We start from the raw sequence: 18,757 nt of genomic DNA on the forward strand, positions 1-18,757 counted from the left end.
ATTTTGAAACCGCCCACTATAACTATAATAATAATACAGTACTATCATCGTTCGTGTCTCTTGCTCGCTGACAAAAGTATATTACTTCGTAATGGTTTAGAGGCTACGTTGTCTGTACATGTTGACCAGTGAGACAAAAAACACAACACGTTTATTAAGCGCTTTAAAGAGGGACTCCATTCTTGCAATACGGAAATACTTGTCAGATGACAGGTCATGTGATCTGATGCTGACAAAGTCACTACACTCTGGCGAAACATCTGAAAGAGCTTAATGATTTGTGTGGGGAAAGATTAAGGCATATTTTGTGAAGAAAAGTTTGCAGCCAACATGCAGAATGTAATCAATTCCGTGAAAGGAACAGCACTTGGAGTGGCTGAGTTTCTAACACCCGTGCTGAAGGTAAGACAAACATGCAAGCTAACTAGCTTGCTAAACTACCCCAACCTGCGCTGGCTTCGCCAGTATAACTGCATATTTTTGTATTAAATACGTTAATTATTTTAGGCTATATATTTTGCCATAACACTCTGTGCTTGGAATGATCAAAAACAAGCTCATTCTCTGCTTGGCATGTTGTGTTTCTGCTCAATGTAAAGATTGTGAATGCTATCCAAGCTGGAATGTTAGCTGTATTTACATTCGTCATTCGTGTTAAGTGTGTATCATGTATTTACTATTGAAATGTACACCTATGATATTTCAGGCTTCAGAATGACCTTTTCTACGCAATAGTTTGATCACCAGCTACAGTTACTCAGATGTTTTGAAAGCGATATAAGTTAACTTCATCCTAAATATGTGTGCAGTATGTGATAGACCTTCCTCTTTTCTTGCAGGAATCGAAATTTAAAGAAACGGGCGTCATTACTCCGGAGGAGGTGAGGTTTAGACATTGCGTTGTTGTATACTCATTGGTAAGTTATCACATGACCAACATTATTGTGATTTTCTTTATGTAGTTCGTGGCTGCAGGTGATCACTTGGTCCACCACTGCCCTACATGGAAATGGTGAGTTGGTCTGTAGTTCCTCTTGGCTGCAGATGGAGGAATCTACAGTATGGGTTTGCAATCTCAACCCAGTGCATAAACTTTGTGTCTGTTGACTTGTAAGACATTCCCGCAATTTCACAATTTGTTCACTGTGATGTGTTGAGGAAACACATTACACAACGATGGTCAGACATGATTTAACCTCAAAGACTGTTGTAAAACAGTTTATATGTTGATAACAGGATTTTGCTGTCTGTCTCGGACAGATTCGGATTAAGAGCCTATTCATTATTTCACCTGAGTGTCAAATTCATTTGTTTTAATTTTGAACCTTGAAATTCCACACTAATGGAGTGTACTCTGTTGAAGTATGTTGCACTTCCCTCTAACTTGCCTCCTCTGACTGCTCAGGGCGTCAGGAGAGGAAGCAAAAGTGAAGCCCTACTTGCCACAGGACAAGCAGTTCTTATTAACTCGTAATGGTGAGCTGACCGGACGATTTAGTTTGTAGGTACACTAGAGTGCTGTTCAGTACACTTGTTCCCACTGAGAATGTTATGCTGATGTATGTTTGCGTTGCTATGAAACGGTCCAGTGCCATGCTACAAGCGCTGCAAGCAGATGGAGTACTCTGACGAGCTGGAGGCTATTATAGAGGAGGACGACGGCGATGGAGGATGGGTGGACACCTACCACAACTCCGGTGGGTGGACATTAGTTCCCTTCAGTACAGACATTAGTTCCCTTCAGTACAGACAGAAGTGGTTGGACATTAGTTCCCTTCAGTACAGACAGAAGTGGTTTGCGAGGCTGAGTGGCCTTCAGTAATTTTTCTGTTGCATGATGTTTGCTCACTACTCTGAAAAGCACTTCTATACTCTAAATAGCATATTTGTTTGGAATTTATAGGGGTGACTGGAGTAACGGAAGCTGTTCAAGAAATCTCGCTTGATAATAAAGTATGTTCCAACTTACTAGTTACACGTTCAACTTTTAATGCCCTTTGTTTTAGGCGCTTTATTGAGTGATTGATTGGTTTGTTGTACATCTCTTCCTCTGATATCCAGGACAGCATGAACATGAATGTGAAGATGGGTGCTGGTGGAAATGATGGCGATGAAGACGATGAGGAAGAGGAAGGTGAAGCCGCAGACATGGAAGGTGTGCTCCCGGATCATTTAAACTTTTAAACACAACCAATTTATAATATAGAAGCATAATGCAGCAAAAATACTGGAACCACTTCACAGGGGTGCAAATATCTTGTCTACACAAGTTAGTAGTATATATTGTATACACAAGTAAGTACTGTATGTTGTATAAGTAAAAACAGCAATGTTGTATCTAAGACAGCGGCAATATAAACGAAAAAGATAGCAGCAGTGGTATAAGCGGGATAATCAACTCTTCGCCGTGCGTTTATAGGAAAATAATGCACTTATCGAAGCCTGCGGCGTCAGGACCTTATTACCACTTCGAACGTGCATTATTTTCCTATAAACGCACGGCACGTCGTTGATCATCCCTTACATATTTACGTGATATGAATGATGTATGAAACTTATAATGATGATGCTCTTCTGTCTGTAGAGTATGAAGAGAGCGGGCTATTAGAAAACGATGAGGTAAGATGGATATCGTATTTCTAGGTGATGCGTACAAGGCAGCAGTGATGATTCACTGAATAATGCATATATTCTCTTTCTTTCTTTCTTCCTCTCTCTCTTGCTCTTTCTGTTTTTGCCTGTCTTGATTTCTTTCTCTTTCGTTCGTTCCTTCTTTCTTTCTCTCTCTTTGTTTCTGTCTGTCTTTCTCTTTTTGTAAACAGGCTACTCTTGACACTAGGAAATTGGTAGAAGCCACCAAATCAAAAATGGAGGCAAGCGGCGACGATGCCATTTTGCAAACTCGGACGTATGACCTCTACATCACATACGACAAATACTACCAAACGCCCAGACTGTGGCTATTTGGATATGACGAGGTACTTCTTACTCACTCAGCTCAACGGACTTATCCGTGTTCATGTAGAAGGAGGGAAGATATAGATTAGGAACTGAGCTCTGCTTGTTTAACAATGTGGCTTCAATGCTTGATCTAGGGGGGGCTGGTGGGCTCTCAGGGCCCCAAAACACTACAGCAGTTTATTACACTACAGCAGTCACATTGAATAAGATCCCAACTGAACTGAACATCATTGAAGCACTTTAAATTACATCCTTGTACGAAAGATCCTACATAGACAAAGATCGATTGATTGATTAGTTGGTTGGTTGGTCAGAGCATCTTTACTGCAAATGAGTGGTGTGGTGCTTGCTTTGCCCTCCAGGACCGGCAGCCACTCACAGTGGACCAGATGTATGAGGACATCAGCCAGGACCATGTGAAGAAGACGGTCACCATCGAGAACCACCCTCATCTCCCACCTCCGGCCATGTGCTCCGTGCACCCCTGCAGGTAACCAAGGTCTCACTTTTCAATTGTAGAAGAAGTCAATCACATTACATTACATTTGGCTGATGCCTTTTGGCCAACGCCTTTTGGGCAAAGTGCTAAATGGTAAACATTATTAAGCTTTTTAAAGCAAATATCACAACAACTCTAGGACGATTATATAAAGGTGGAGTGCAGTAAGAAATCTCACTTTACTTGGATAGTCCTCTCACAGACTAACTACGATTGGTAAACAACAATTTTGGATGTGGAACTTGAAGAGAGGTAAGTTGTTAGCTCAGTAGAATACTACATGAAATCTTAACACCAGATGGCAGTGTAACAGCCATGGCTGACCATGAGCAAGATCTATGGGATCTGGCTTGAACCCCTTAAAGCAACACTAAAGCACGTCTCCTCTGTCGCACGCACCCTGTTTATTTATCCAGCAGATAACGATGTCCACAGACAAGGCAGAGTATGTTGCATGAGATTATGAAAGTATGATGTGTTGTGACATCAAAGTCAAATAGTTTCTTATGTCTCATGCCATCGAACTGCAGAACCGCTACCCGATCTGGTAAACTTGCATGTTGTGCTTATAGCTGATGGAGGGCCGTGAGGTGAATGCAGAAGTGCAGACGTGAAGCATTATCTTTACGTACAAAAAACTCTTTAGTGTTGCTTTAAGACTGAGGAGAAGGTAGTGTTGTGAACATACCCAAGAGAGGAGATGTAAGACTGCCAGAACTGGAGAGGTATTCAGCTCTTGCCTTTGCCAAGCAAGCAAGATCTTCCTCAAACTGATAGTGAAAAGGTCAAGGCTGAAGTACAGTCAAAGCCAACTGAAGAGCAAGCTCGGTTCAGGACTGTCCTGTCTCAATAAAAGAAGCTGTAGTTAAGAAACAGCTATGGGCAGGAATATGAACACGTACTGTCTGTAATGAGCTGCTTTGTTAAGCTACAACTCCAGAGTTCTTAAGATGCCACAGCCCTGGTATGGTTTAATTCAACACCATCTACAGCAAACCATGGTACTTCTGATGTCACAATAGCGTTGCAGAAGGTTTTGAAAATGTGCTCAGAGACACTGACCCACCTAAACCAAAGATGACGGATTGATCGATCATGACTAGCTTTATTGTTCCACCAAATGTGTGTTTATCCAACTACTGAAGCCGGATTGGAGATTGTATGGTATTGTTTGCTTGGAAACCTTGACAGAGAGAGTGTCCTCGGTTCATACTGTTGATATTTGTGTTTCCCAGACATGCGGAAGTGATGAAAAAAATCATTGAAACGGTTGCAGAAGGAGGAGGAGAGCTGGGAGTTCACATGTATCCTTCAATTCCCTGTGTACACTTGTTCATATTTGCACTGACATTCTGCTACTTGGTAGTACCAAATAATACCATGTTGAGTGAGGTGTTTTTTTTTTTTCTTGTAAAATGAAAATGGATAGATATGAATTAGAGTTAGAGTTAGAATTAGAGATGTCCATAAAGTGTTTGAGTTTTCCTTAACTCTGATCTAACAACTAGGTATCTTTTGATCTTCCTGAAATTCGTCCAAGCTGTCATTCCCACCATAGAGTATGACTACACAAGACACTTCACCATGTAAACCCAAGTTGTACTTCGCATACTCTCAATTCTTTGGTTGTGTTCTTCTGGCGAGCTCTAACCATAGCAACAGACGGAACTGGAACGAACAGCAGAATGTGAGACGTTCCAAAACAGAATGGAAGCTGTTCCACTGCATCTTTGCATGTGCAGTGTGAATCTCAAGTGCTGAGTGATGACGCGTTGCTCATCTACTAAAACATCTGTACCAACAGTAAATGCACTCTGTGGTGGCCCATCCTGCGGTGTACTCATCTGTAATATCTGTATGTAAAAGCTATGTTCGCAAATGCCTTGCTCTGCTCTAAACAAATGTAGACACTAAAATGGTCATGTATCTGTCAAAACGCCATTCTGATATTTTTAAAAAATAAATTGAATAAATCTTCAAAAATCTATATGTAATGTACCTGAAAGCTGTCGTTTGTTTTTGTTCATCATGAGGCTGTCCTCGTGTGCCCCCTTATAGTTGCCTATTTTTACCAACCGACCCCCAAAGACTAGTTGGCACACTTACCCAGTGTGTGCATACATATATGACCTGTTTTGGATACCTTCCTGCAAAGAGATCCTTGTTGCAGATTCCAGCAACAACCACATTTTTTTTTATTACTATTATTATTATTTCTTTTGCATTTTCATGTTTCCCCCATTTCTTTCATCTGCAGTGTCCGCTTGTTTGTTATGTTAAACCTTTTAGATCACGTGGAATTGAGTCCCTGTTTGTCTCTCATCAAAGCTCATTTTGAAATAATGTTTGTTTATAAATAAAACAAGATAAATATGCAAGTTTTCTGGTTTTAATTTTGTTCAACACTTCATATCCGTTTATATATGTTTTATTTAATTGCAGTCTACTGGCCACCAAGGTGTTATGCAGATGGGAAGAGAGGTGGATCAGCATTCCCAATACCCTGAATGTAGGCCTAATTAGCCCTATTCACGGTGATGTCAGACGAAGTGTTGCTGGGTATCCTCCGGCATGTCCAGCCGCCCAATACTACAGAAGAAGAAGAAGAAGTATTCATGGGTTTCATCAGGTCCCTTTCCACAGGTGTATACAATCAAGCACCATGCAGTCTGCATTGATAATCAAGGTGCTTGATTGTATACACCTGTGGAAAGGGACCTGATGAAACCCATGAATACTTCTTCTTCTGTAGTATTTGGCGGCTGGACATGCCGGAGGATACCCAGCAACGCTTCGTCTGACATCACGTGAAAAGGGCTAATTAGTCTGTGGGCGAAAGTTTGTTTTCCTTTTCAGATTAAATTGTAAGGTCAGTGGCCCTGACGACACCGACCCTTCTCAATTGAGATTTTCAGTCTGGCTAAATTCATTGACTTGCGACTTCTGTCCATTTGCCAAAGTCTCCCATGGGTATTCCCATTCCTGATATGATATTGTTTGGAAATATATGTATATATTTTAAAGTAGTCAGAGATGATCTGTCAGACTTTTGAAAATCAGTGGGAGCCTTTTATGGCATTATGATCCGCAATCAATTCCATCATTTGTCACCACCAATAACCTAGACCTAGATTCCTCTGCCAAACAGGCTACAGCGCTACATACTGAAGAGCCTATCCTGTTCCAAATAAGGGTTACCTTTTCTAAAATACAGCAATGTACATCCAAAACCTGGGATGTCCTTGAACTCAAAGAGCACCTGACTTTGATAGAGTGAAGGAGCACCATAACACTAAGCACTTGGCCATACTCCAACAGCGCCCTCTAGCGAAATACGGAAATATAATCCACTGAAAATTATGTAGTGATTCGTGTTGTTGCATTAAAGCAAATGCGTATTTGGTTGACCGTAACAGTAAAATCTGTATTTTAGGACATATTGCAATACGATCCGAAAGCCTAACGTGGGCAATGTGGTGTGAACTGTGGTCACATCCCACGCCCACGTATTCCACCCAAACGATTGGTCCTCTTCGTCTGTTTTCAAGTCGTCATCTTTTCGCGACTCTCCTTCACTGAAGGGAAGGCTTCAAACCTGCTTCAAACGATGTGCATTTGATGCAATTTCTCACATTGTTTCGTGCCGAGCCGAAGGTCATGCAACATTGTCCAGTGACATGTCGGAGCCATGGGTTTTCCCTACAGTCTTACTCTGTGTGTACGGCTTCTTCTCCAACCTGCGACCATCGGAACCGTTTCTTACAGCTTTTCTCATGGGACCAGACAAAAACCTTAGCGAAACGCAGGTAAACCTACGCTTCCTCTTGCTTCCTACTGTCCTGGCATTCTCAAACAAAGTTGTTTGAGGGCGGATATGTTGTTACCCCTGCAAAATCATCGATTAATGTACAGTAGTATGCATGTAAACGAACTTAAGGCTGACCTGAATCATGGAGACATTTCCACTAGTTACACTTTTGGAGGTTACTCGTTACATCATACTGTTGCGTTAGCCAAACCACGTGGATGTACATGATCTTCTTAAGACTGTTAACCTTTTTGATAGTTTTTAACAAACCAAGTGTGTCATTGTTGTTTAGATAGTTGAATATGAGACTCTTAACTTATTTGGAGAACACATAATCTGTATTATCGCGGTGGCTCAAGGTCAGCATCTGTTCTAGACAAAACTGTCCTGTAATAGAACGCCCAATGTAACTTGCTCACTCATCATGGAATCTTTTATTCTGAGAAGTCGTCCCGATTTGATCAGTGGATGCTTGTGGATGTTTATGTTGGAGATGATGCTCTACTTTGGCACTTTCTCTTGAGAGGAAATGTGACAACATCCATACTAAAAACCTGTGTTAAGTGATTTCTTTCCTTTCCCCGGCAGGTTGTAAATGAAATATACCCACTATGGACCTACTCCTACCTTGTGCTGCTTTTCCCCGTCTTCCTGGCGACAGACTACCTTCGATACAAGCCTCTCCTCATTCTGCAGGCGGCGAGCCTCATCGTTACCTATGCTATGCTTGTGAAGACCCAGGGCGTGCTGGCCATGCAAATACTGGAGTTTTTCTTTGGGATGGCCACAGCAACAGACATTGCCTACTACTCCTACATATACAGTGTGGTGGAACCGGCCCAGTATCAGAAAGTGACGGGGTTCTGCCGGAGCATCACGCTGCTGGGCTCGGCCATCGGGTCCCTGCTGGGCCAGCTGCTCGTGTCTGAGGCCGCGGTCCCCCTGCTGTACCTGTGTGTCATCACACTGTCGTGTGCCGCCGTTGCGTTCCTGACCCCCTGGTTCCTGCCCATGCCGGCGAAGAGCCTGTTCTTCCACCAGAAGGACGGCGGTGCTGCGGACGCGTTCGGCGCGGAGGCCACTAGCGGCCCGCAGGGGGACGCTCTGGAGTGCAAGGTGCCTCTGCATTCCCACGATGCTGCGGTGAGTGGGTGCTGATGATGAGGCACCAGGAACATACACTGCACTCATTACATTACTTTACATTACATTGCATTACATTGCATTACATTGCATTGCATTACATTACATTACATTACATTACATTACTTTACTTTACTTTACTTTACTTTACATTACATTACATTACATTACATTACATTTGGCTGGCGCTTTTTAACCAAAGGGACTTACTACATGGTAGAAACATTTCAAGCTTTTGAGAGCAATTCTAACAACAATAATAATAAAAAAAACACAATGAGTGTATCAATGAGTGTATTAAGTGCATAGATGAGTGCAATTGTCTGTAGTAGTGCTATGAGAGGAGATGTTCTCTGAAGAGCTGGTTTTTATACATTTTATAAAGATGTCGAGGGATGTCTCTATGCTCAGCTGTGGTGGCACGCTAAGGAGGAAATAGTGAGGTTAATATGCTTGACGAGCCCAGTGAAATGCTCACAAAAGCTGATCACAAAGGTGATGCAGATGCACCGTCCTATCAGATGAAAAACTCGTTTTGACTGTTGTCATGTGACCATTGTCTTCCTGTGAAGTTCCAGTATGATGTAAGGGGATGTGAGTCACTGCGTCTGCTCCTGTCTCCTCTCACATTAACATGTAGTAGGGTCATTCCACGCCAAATCAACCAGAGCCCACGCACTTGCGTCTCAAAAAAATCTGAAAAAAATACCATGTGTGCCTATGTTACCCAGGAGACACTCTGTAAAATGTTTTTGTGCTAAGATCAATACTTTTCAAGTAACAGCCAGTTTTACAGGGGGAGGGGGGTGTCAAATTTGTTCTGCCTCTTTTTTTTGTCAAAGTTCACAAGCTCATTGCTCAAGAACTAGAATCCGTAGGAGGCTCAAATTTTGCAGGCTGGTGCATAAATAAGAATAGTATGCAGTAAAATCATTACGAGTAGTCTGGATGATCCTGCATGGTCATAGCAGTCCCTCAAAGTTGATCAACATTTTATTGGAGTTTTTGGCTGTGTTCTGTTTAGGCCTTCAGAAGACACATTTTTACTCAACATAGACTCTTGGGGTTTTTTTCTTATTGAGATAAGTAGAAACACTCTCCGAAAAAGCAATGAAGAGAAAAGAAAATCCATCAGGGACTGAACAGCAGACCTCACAAGTTTGAAAAATAAATTTGGATCTCATATTCAGAGCACCCTAACACCTTGTGGGAATATACAAAGATTTTTTTTATATTTTTTTATATAATCTGCATTACCTCTTCTTTTTAAAAACACCAATTTGACTTGTCTTATGCAAATCTTTCTTTTTCATTTCCCACCCTGAACAAGGGCAAAATGCACCATAGAGATCTATTGAGAGATTTGTTTTGTATAGAGTAACCACTAGGTGCCGCTAAAATCACCGAATCACTGAAATTGCCGGGTGGGGACAAAACATATTGATCTCAATGGTGCATTTTGTCCATGTTTAGGGTGGAAAATGAAAAAGAAAGATTCGCATAAGACAAGTCAAATTGGTGTTTTTAAAAAGAAGAGGTAGTGCAGATTAACGAAAAAAATATTTAAAAAATCTTTGTATATTCCCACAAGGTGATAGGGTGCTCTGAATATGAGATCCAAAATTATTTTTCAAACTTGTGAGGTCTGCTGTTCAGTCCCTGATGGATTTTCTTTTCTCTTCATTGCTTTTTCGGAGAGTGTTTCTACTGATCTCAATAAGAGAAAAAAAATCAAGAGCCTATGTTGAGTAAAAATATGTCTTCTGTAAGCCTAAACAGAGCCCAGCCAAGAACTCCAATACAATTTTGATCAACTTTGAGGGACTGCTATGACCATGCAGGATCATCCAGACTACTCGTGGTGATTTTACTGCATACTATTCCTATTTATGCACCAGCCTGCAAAATTTGAGCCTCCTACGGATTCTAGTTCTTGAGCAATGAGCTTGTGAACTTTGACAAAAAAAAGAGGTAGAACAAATTTGACACCCCCCTCCCCCTGTAAAACTGGCTGTTACTTGAAAAGTATTGATCTTAGCACAAAAACATTTTACAGAGTGTCTCCTGGGTAACATAGGCACACATGGTATTTTTTTCAGATTTTTTTGAGACGCAAGTGCGTGGGCTCTGGTTGATTTGGCGTGGAATGACCCAGTATTGTCTTGCACTACCAGGAACTACAGGAGCAGTATACTGCCACCTTGTCTTGCACACAAATGCTTTCAAATGACAAGAGCTTACATGCCGTGTACATTGCAGTACACTAGTATTTTCATGTCCATGCACTATAGTCTAATAGTGATACCCAAGCAACACTAAGCAACTATGTGGCACTATTTAAGGTAATATGCTTTTATTAGGCAACTAGTTTTGATAAAAGTTTTTTTTAGCAGTGCCAGTCAGTCATTGATTATAACGATGTGCTTAAAATACTGAAAATGGAACGTTAACTCTGAGAAGCGTATTAATATAAAGGTGAACGTGCAATTCTACACCTGGAAAAGTAGTTTCAGTACTCTGTTTCTGTTTTTCCCAAGTATTAAGACCGGCGCTTCTAAAAATTAGAACTAGGATTAGCCCTCAAACCAGCATACCTTTCCACTGTGTCAGTGGCCAGAAGGAATCTGGAGAGAGGCCACTTCTGAACTCATGACTGGCCTACAGGGTCAGTTGAACTCCCAGCCAACCACTGGGCTTTAAAGGGATATTCCGCCATTTTTGGAAATACGCTCATTTTCCACCTGCCCTCGAGCAAAACAATCGATATTTACCTTGTTCCCATTCATCCAGCCATTCTGTGAGTCTGGCGATACAACTTTTAGCTTCAGCCTAGCATAGATCATTGAATCGGATTAGACCATTAGCTTCTCGCCGGCTAGCTTCATGTTTAAAAGTGACTAAGATTTCTGGTAATTTTCCCATTTAAAACGTGTCTCCTCTCAAGTTAGAAAGTGCAATAAGACCAACTGAAAATGAAACGTTGGCGTTTTTCTAGGCTGATTTGACATGGAACTACACTCTCATCTGGCGTAATAATCAAGGCAACTTGCAAACTACTGGCACTACTACTGCTTGTTGTCTATGGGGACTATTTTCAGATGCTGCGTACGATATCACTGCGCCTATGGTATGTTTGCAAGTTGCCTTGATTATTACGCCAGATGAGAGTGTAGTTCCATGTCAAATCAGCCTAGAAAAACTCCAGGTTTCATTTTCAGTTGGTCTTATTGCACTTTCTAACTTGAGAGGAGACACGTTTTAAATGGGAAAATTACCAGAAATCTTAGTCACTTTTAAACATGAAGCTAGCAGGCGACAAGCTAATGGTCTAATCCGATTCAATGATCTATGCTAGGCTGAAGCTAAAAGTTGTATCGCCAGACTCACAGAATGGCTGGATGAACGGGAACAAGGTAAATATCGATTGTTTTGCTCGAGGGGAGGTGGAAAATGAGCGTATTTCCAAAAATGGCGGAATATCCCTTTAAGACACACCGTTATCCTGTGTCCTGTAGTTAACCCCTTCATTGGGTGGTGGTGCTGGGGGGTTGAACATTCTAACAAAAGATAAGATTCCGCAATTAAAAGCCCAGATATTCTTTAGAACGCTTATTTCTTAAAGAGGAATAATGCAGGATTGGCGTTTTCATCTCTGGTTTCGGTTTCGTTTTTCTTTTTCGCTCGTTTTATGCTTGCATATTTCTCTGCAGAGCTTCCCCGACAGCTTTAGCGTGTATATTCATACATATATAGGCTATATATAAATATATAAATTGCAAGCGTGGTTCTTTTTGTTCCTTTCGCGTCTCTGACTTCCAGATGTAAACAGCAGACGATCGTTTATCAGAAAGTTGCAAGGTTGTAAATAGCGGAGAGAGACACTAGGGACGGGAGGAAATGTGACTGTTTTCGATAAAACTGGTCAGTCAAGCAAAACAATGATTTCTAAGCGATTTTATGACTATGAAAAAGTTGCATAGGGTCTCTTTAACATTCTTATCACACTGGTGTGTCGGCACCTGCGGAAGTAAGGCCACCTGCCTATGTGACAGGAACAGAGTTCCAATACTTTTGACGAGTAGCCACTAGTCTAACACAGAGCCATGGCTCTGGTCTAACACGTATAATATTTGAACATTCTAACAAAACATTGTAAGTTGAAGGTGAGAATAATAGACAATGCATTACAAGGGCCACATAACAGGACTATTCCTCATGTTGCTGTTGGTGAAAGATTGTAGGTGGACAAAAGCAACTGAAGGGTTCCAGTGACCGGAGCGTTCCTACTTGTGTTCCGCAGGTCGGGGAGCAGGGCAGCCGCGGGCTGGTGGACGTGCTGCGGGTTCTGTGGGAGGACTTCCTGCTCAGCTACTCCAGCAAGCCGCTCCTGGCCTGGTCCGTGTGGTGGGCGCTGTCCACCTGCGGCTACTTCCAGGTGGTCAACTACGTCCAGGCGCTCTGGGAGAAGATCCTGCCCTCCAGCGAGTTCCACATATACAACGGCTACGTAGAAACCATCTCAACTCTACTGGGTAAGTTGACCATTTGAACACACTATATAGAACCGCTATGTAGAAACCATCTCAACTCTACTGGGTAAGTTGACCATTTGAACACACTATATAGAACAGCTATGTGGAAACCATCTCAACTCTACTGGGTAAGTTGATCATCTGAACACACTATATAGAACAGCTGTCTAGTGAAACCCTAAACATGTCTTGGTTTCAACTAGCATATTTGGACATTTTACCGACATGTACAGTATATTTTGGTATATTTGATTGAATATGATGTATGCTGTATTGTATCCCATACACACTCCACCCCTTCATGCTTCCGTCAGCCTTGGTCTCCATGCAGGTGTGCTGTTTCTCCGCAGGTGCGCTGGCTGCGTTTGCGGTGGGCTACGTGAAGGTGTCGTGGGAGGTGTGGGGGGAGGCTGCCCTCTGCCTGTTCTCTGTGGTGATCGCTGGGGCCGTGTACCTTATGGACACCATCAGGAACATTTGGATCTGCTACGTCTCGTACGTGATCTTCAGGGCCACCTACATGCTGTTGATAACCATTGCCACGTGAGTACAAGCAACAGGAGACTTATTCTGTTGCAGTAATTACTAATTATCTATGTATTAGCTGCAGGACAGTGTTTTATGCAAGTCAAAAGAAAAAAAAAATTATATTGATGCCATGTGAACTGCCCCCGTGCATTAACCTGAAGAAATGTAGCAAAATCAATGTAATGTATAAGCCGCGGCTAATAGTTGGGAAACTACGGTAATGATTTGTAGCACAAATAAGGCCACGGCTGAAATGCTAAACAGCACCGTGACCTCACCACTGCAGGTACCAGATAGCCGCGGCTAATAGCTGGGAAACTACGGTAATGATTAGTAACACACATAAGGCCACGGCTGAAATGCTAAACACCACCGTGACCTCACCAACGCAGGTACCAGATAGCCGCGGCTAATAGTTGGGAAACTACGGTAATGATTTGTAACACACATAAGGCCACGGCTGAAATGCTAAACAGCGCCGTGACCTCACCACTGCAGGTACCAGATAGCCGCGGCTAATAGTGGGGAAACTACGGTAATGATTAGTAAGACAAATAAGGCCACGGCTGAAATGCTGAAATGCTAAACAGCGCCGTGACCTCACCACTGCAGGTACCAGATCGCCGCCAACCTGAGCATGACGAGGTACGCGCTGGTCTTCGGCGTCAACACCTTCATCGCCTTACTGCTGCAGACGCTTCTCACCGTGATCGTCGTGGACACCAGCGGTCTGGGCTTGGACATTATTCAACAGGTAATGATCTCATCACCCAGAGACTAGAAATACTCTTTTCTGATTGGCTGGTAGAGAAGCTATGAATGATATGACAATAATGGCCTCTTGTATGAGGGGAAATGTGTATTGAGTGATGACCGTAGCAATGCCCATTATAATCTTGCCTTGCGTAGCAAGCTACTTTACTAACTATTAGATTTGTACACTTCTGCAAGTTAAAAGACCACAAAAGAACAAAACCATATTAACACCATATTAACTGCGCCCTGTGTATAAGCCTCATAGCTGAAGACATTGTACAAAATCAATGTATGAGCTGCGACTAACAGTTGAGAAGTTTTCCTATGAAGGTAGCGAATGAGAGGTGAGGGCTGCATCATTTGCCCTCACTAATGAAGATGCTTTCTGTCTCCGTCTCACGCTAATGAAGATGCTTTCTGTCTCCGTCTCACGCTAATGAAGATGCTTTCTGTCTCCGTCTCACGCTAATGAAGATGCTTTCTGTCTCCGTCTCACGCTAATGAAGATGCTTTCTGTCTCCGTCTCACGCTAATGAAGATGCGTTCTGTCTCTGTCTCACGCTAACCAAGATGCGTTCTGTCTCCGTCTCACGCTAACGAAGATGCTTTCTGTCTCTGTCTCACGCTAACGAAGATGCTTTCTGTCTCTGTCTCACGCTAACCAAGATGCTTTCTGTCCCCGTCTCACGCTAACGAAGATGCTTTCTGTCCCCGTCTCACGCTAACGAAGATGCTTTCTGTCCCCGTCTCACGCTAACGAAGATGCTTTCTGTCCCCGTCTCACGCTAACGAAGATGCTTTCTGTCTCTGTCTCACGCTAACGAAGATGCTTTCTGTCTCTGTCTCACGCTAATGAAGATGCGTTCTGTCTCTGTCTCACGCTAACGAAGATGCTTTCTGTCTCCGTCTCACGCTAACGAAGATGCTTTCTGTCTCCGTCTCACGCTAACGAAGATGCTTTCTGTCTCCGTCTCACGCTAACGAAGATGCTTTCTGTCTCCGTCTCACGCTAACGAAGATGCTTTCTGTCTCCGTCTCACGCTAACGAAGATGCTTTCTGTCTCCGTCTCACGCTAACGAAGATGCGTTCTGTCTCTGTCTCACGCTAACGAAGCTGCTTTCTGTCTCCGTCTCACGCTAACGAAGATGCTTTCTGTCTCTGTCTCACGCTAACGAAGCTGCTTTCTGTCTCCGTCTGGTCCTCAGTTCCTGATCTACGCCAGCTACTTCGCCGTGGTCGCCGTCATCTTCCTCCTGGCGGGCCTGTACAAGTGGAGGAGGTCCAGACGAGCGTCTGAGCATGTTGTTCAGACGGGAGAACCCGACTCCGTAGGAGATGGAACCCCTGCTGGTGATGATGATGATAAACAGGAGATGGGTTATCAGAACCACCAATAGGTTATCAGAACCACCAATAGGTTATCAGAACCGCCTTAGCTAGTCTAGTCATCTAATGGGGCTTTTCCACTGCATGGTGTCAGCTCAGCTCGACTCGACTAGCAACAACTGGTACCTGGTACCTGGTACTATTTGTGATGTCACTTCTGTTGAGGTTCCAAGCGGGCTGAGGCAATACCAAAAGGTGACGTTAATGACGTTCAAGTTGTTTTCTTCAGCGTGTCTATGGCAATCAGCTAGCTCAGGGATGGGCAACTTTCATGACTAAGAGGGCCACATTTTTTTATCATCACCATCAGAGGGCCAAATGTGGCCGCGCACTTCCGCACATCTGATGCTGCAAAAATAATTCTGAATAAGAACGAAATATGTCAATGCTCAAATGCATCTTTTACATAGACTCCCTAACAACAAATACAAATATTTTACAGCCAGTGATAAGTATTATTTTCAGTGCAAAGGGCTCACATAAATCACCATTCAATGATGGCACAGAATTGAAAAACAATGGCCCATCATGAAGTGCAACAAGCCTCATATTCAATGCATTTATGCTCCCACTCCATTTTTAAGAATTTATAGACATTCCCTAACGTCCATAATGAGAGTAGGCCTACAGATGTAACATATAACATCCATCACATCTGTACTCTCATCCAACGCCAAAAAGTAAGCTACAGTAGGCCTACTTGCAGTCATGCATGATAATGATTTGTCTCAGCTCCCCCCCTCGACATTATCAGAATGTCAACAATTATGCGCGTCACCGTGCGTCGGGACAAATATACCATTTCGAAGTTTTTACCTCCACTACGCACCCAAACAATTTCGCCATCTGATATAGCTTCTTTGCTTTGGCAAGCTCAAGCGAAACAGCAAAAGACGGATTCCTGTGTAGTTCTGGCAATTAGTCGCTATTGTTAGTGTAGGCTAGCCTACTTTTGATTTGAGGTCGGCTACGACAGCGGCCGAGAAGCTCCGTGTGTGTAGGGCAGGCTACTTCTGATAACTTTTCGCAAGGTGTTGTAGTGTAGTGGCGACGGAAGTTTAAATCTTTCATGGCTGATATAGTTTCTAGCAAAACTTGACATGGGTTTGCCTTACCATTCTATGAACAGACACTGCTTCCGATTTTGACTGAAAGGTAGCCTACGGTTTTCTAAATGAGTTTTCTACTTTTCTTCTATGTGTGCACTGTTTTTCCTCAGCGATGGTACCTTATGGGGTACCTTATTTGAGATAGAACACCTGGTACCAGAGTAGAGTAGAGTAGAGTAGAGTAGAGTAGAGTAGAGTAGAGTAGAGTAGAGTAGAGTAGAGTAGAGTAGAGTAGAGTAGAGTAGAGTAGAGTAGAGTAGAGTAGAGTAGAGTAGATATCATGCCATGGAAAAGCCCCAGAAGTGTTTTAGGGCCACCAGGTCAGATACTTGAGCTTCTGTTCATTTGATCGTAGATTAAGTGTTGAAACACACTAATGCGCACAATAATGCTGCAACTCACTGAGTAGTCTGCTGTAGTGGATTTCAAGGTCTACTTTTACTGTGTAGGCCAGGGCCTATCTGGTCATCTCAAGCGTGCTGTAGAGACATCCGCAAAATGACTTCAATGTTACATATTGCTCTTGTGTTTTTACTAACACTTACCGTTGTTACTTTGCAAGTTAGTTTTTGTGCTATATGAATAATAATAGCAATAGCAATACTAATCACCATAATAATCATCATAATCATCTCCGCACTGACTCTGCCCTGCTACTGTGGAAACAAACAATCCAAAGGCAGATGCTGATGCCTTGCTGAAAAATAGTTGGCACGCTGAAAACTAAGGTGTTTTATACTTGAGAAAACCTTTAAGCCTTATATCCCCTTAATATGTTCATTTTAATTTAAAAAAACAAGAAGATGTATATTTAGATAAATTATGAATGTGGATCGTGACTAGATCGACAATGAAACCAAATCACAATGATTGTATTGTTATGTACTGTAGAGGTACGTCTAAGAGGATCTTGGCCTTGTATGAATCGTTTCCAAATGTGTGTTACTGGCAAAACAATGGATGAGTTGTTTTATATGGTGATGCAGTAATTTTTTTTAATGAAGACCATACAAGATGTGTTTTAACATTATTAATTGTTTTGTTTCTGCCAAACAATTGTATTGTATTGCTACCGCAATCCAATAGTGTTACATAGAAATGATCTTTCATACTTGCCCTCCTCACCAAAAAATCGGTGAGATACAGTAGCACTGATATTTTTTCTGATATCTGTAAAATGATTAAGCACTACTTGTAAAGTCCTTTGTAGAACCAATAATATTTATTTTGTTTACATCCTTTTTTTCTACTTCCATGATTTGACTGTATGTCCGTGTATGTATGGTTAGGGGTAATCTACTGTATGGTTGCCATGTGTTAAGGGTAGCCCTCTTTTTTTTTATGAAAACCTTTTTCTATAGTATTTGGTGTGAGTCAGTTGCTTCCATTAGTGGGGTGTTTGTGTTCATATATTGATCCTTTTTTGTTCACATCTGTTTTAAATAAATAATGTTAAAATGTGTTTTGTGTTGGATGTGTTTTGTGAAAGAACAAAAAGAAAACAAACAGTAAAGACCAAGGCACTCATGTTCTGGTTACATTCATTGTTAAGAAACTTTTGTTGTACAAGACATTGTATTAAAGTCCAAAAATTGTCCAAAAATGTTTCACAGTCTCTTATAAGATACCTCATCTTCAAAGACACAACTCACTCAGACACCGCACTCTTACCATACACTAGCATATACGTCTGTAAATGAATCAAAGGACTAAATATTTGACCACTAAATCTAACCCCAGAATGTCGTGCTAGAGTCATGGTTCACCTAGATGGGCCTTAGCTATGTGTCCATCAGGCCTATAAGATGCCCAGTCATCAGGACAATGCCAAGTGCAACTAGTCAGACAGACCAAGCTGTAATTAACACTTTTTGTAATTGCATTGCCGAGACAAATGTAGAGAAGGGGATAGTCTGTACACTGTTAAACAACATTATTTTAAGAGGCAACGTTTCGATCAACAGATCTTCATCAGGCAAAATAGGATCTGGTCCGGCTCCGGTCCAGAATAGGAACCGGTAGTAGGCGCATTCG

General features: G+C 42.2%; 2 protein-coding genes across 2 annotated transcripts; both read left to right on the forward strand.

Annotated features, from left to right (window-relative positions):
* The first annotated feature begins 215 nt into the window (after positions 1–215).
* Positions 216–5,838, forward strand: atg3 (autophagy related 3). Its single transcript, XM_062527995.1, has 12 exons — positions 216–402; positions 840–881; positions 963–1,012; positions 1,406–1,476; positions 1,590–1,697; positions 1,904–1,953; positions 2,062–2,155; positions 2,585–2,619; positions 2,823–2,978; positions 3,324–3,451; positions 4,696–4,764; positions 4,969–5,838. Exons 1-12 carry the CDS (start codon positions 331–333, stop codon positions 5,048–5,050), a joined length of 957 nt encoding a protein of 318 aa, XP_062383979.1. The 5' UTR covers positions 216–330; the 3' UTR covers positions 5,051–5,838.
* A 1,180-nt stretch (positions 5,839–7,018) lies between these two features.
* Positions 7,019–18,326, forward strand: slc19a2 (solute carrier family 19 member 2). The gene is made up of 6 exons (XM_062527891.1): positions 7,019–7,266; positions 7,857–8,411; positions 12,712–12,943; positions 13,294–13,486; positions 14,084–14,225; positions 15,434–18,326. Exons 1-6 carry the CDS (start codon positions 7,138–7,140, stop codon positions 15,623–15,625), a joined length of 1,443 nt encoding a protein of 480 aa, XP_062383875.1. The 5' UTR covers positions 7,019–7,137; the 3' UTR covers positions 15,626–18,326.
* Positions 18,327–18,757: the final 431 nt, after the last annotated feature.

Source organism: Sardina pilchardus, chromosome 23 (genome assembly GCF_963854185.1).
Source record: "Sardina pilchardus chromosome 23, fSarPil1.1, whole genome shotgun sequence".
Classification (NCBI taxonomy): Eukaryota; Metazoa; Chordata; class Actinopteri; order Clupeiformes; family Clupeidae; genus Sardina; species Sardina pilchardus.

Coding starts and splice junctions, on each gene's coding strand:
- atg3 (XM_062527995.1), top strand. CDS start 331: ATGCAGAATGTAATCAATTCCGTGAAAGGAACAGCACTTGGAGTGGCT. Junction 882..962: donor GCGTCATTACTCCGGAGGAG/GTGAGGTTTAGA, acceptor TTCTTTATGTAG/TTCGTGGCTGCAGGTGATCA. Junction 1,477..1,589: donor GTTCTTATTAACTCGTAATG/GTGAGCTGACCG, acceptor GAAACGGTCCAG/TGCCATGCTACAAGCGCTGC.
- slc19a2 (XM_062527891.1), top strand. CDS start 7,138: ATGTCGGAGCCATGGGTTTTCCCTACAGTCTTACTCTGTGTGTACGGC. Junction 7,267..7,856: donor AAAACCTTAGCGAAACGCAG/GTAAACCTACGC, acceptor TTTCCCCGGCAG/GTTGTAAATGAAATATACCC. Junction 12,944..13,293: donor AACCATCTCAACTCTACTGG/GTAAGTTGACCA, acceptor GTTTCTCCGCAG/GTGCGCTGGCTGCGTTTGCG.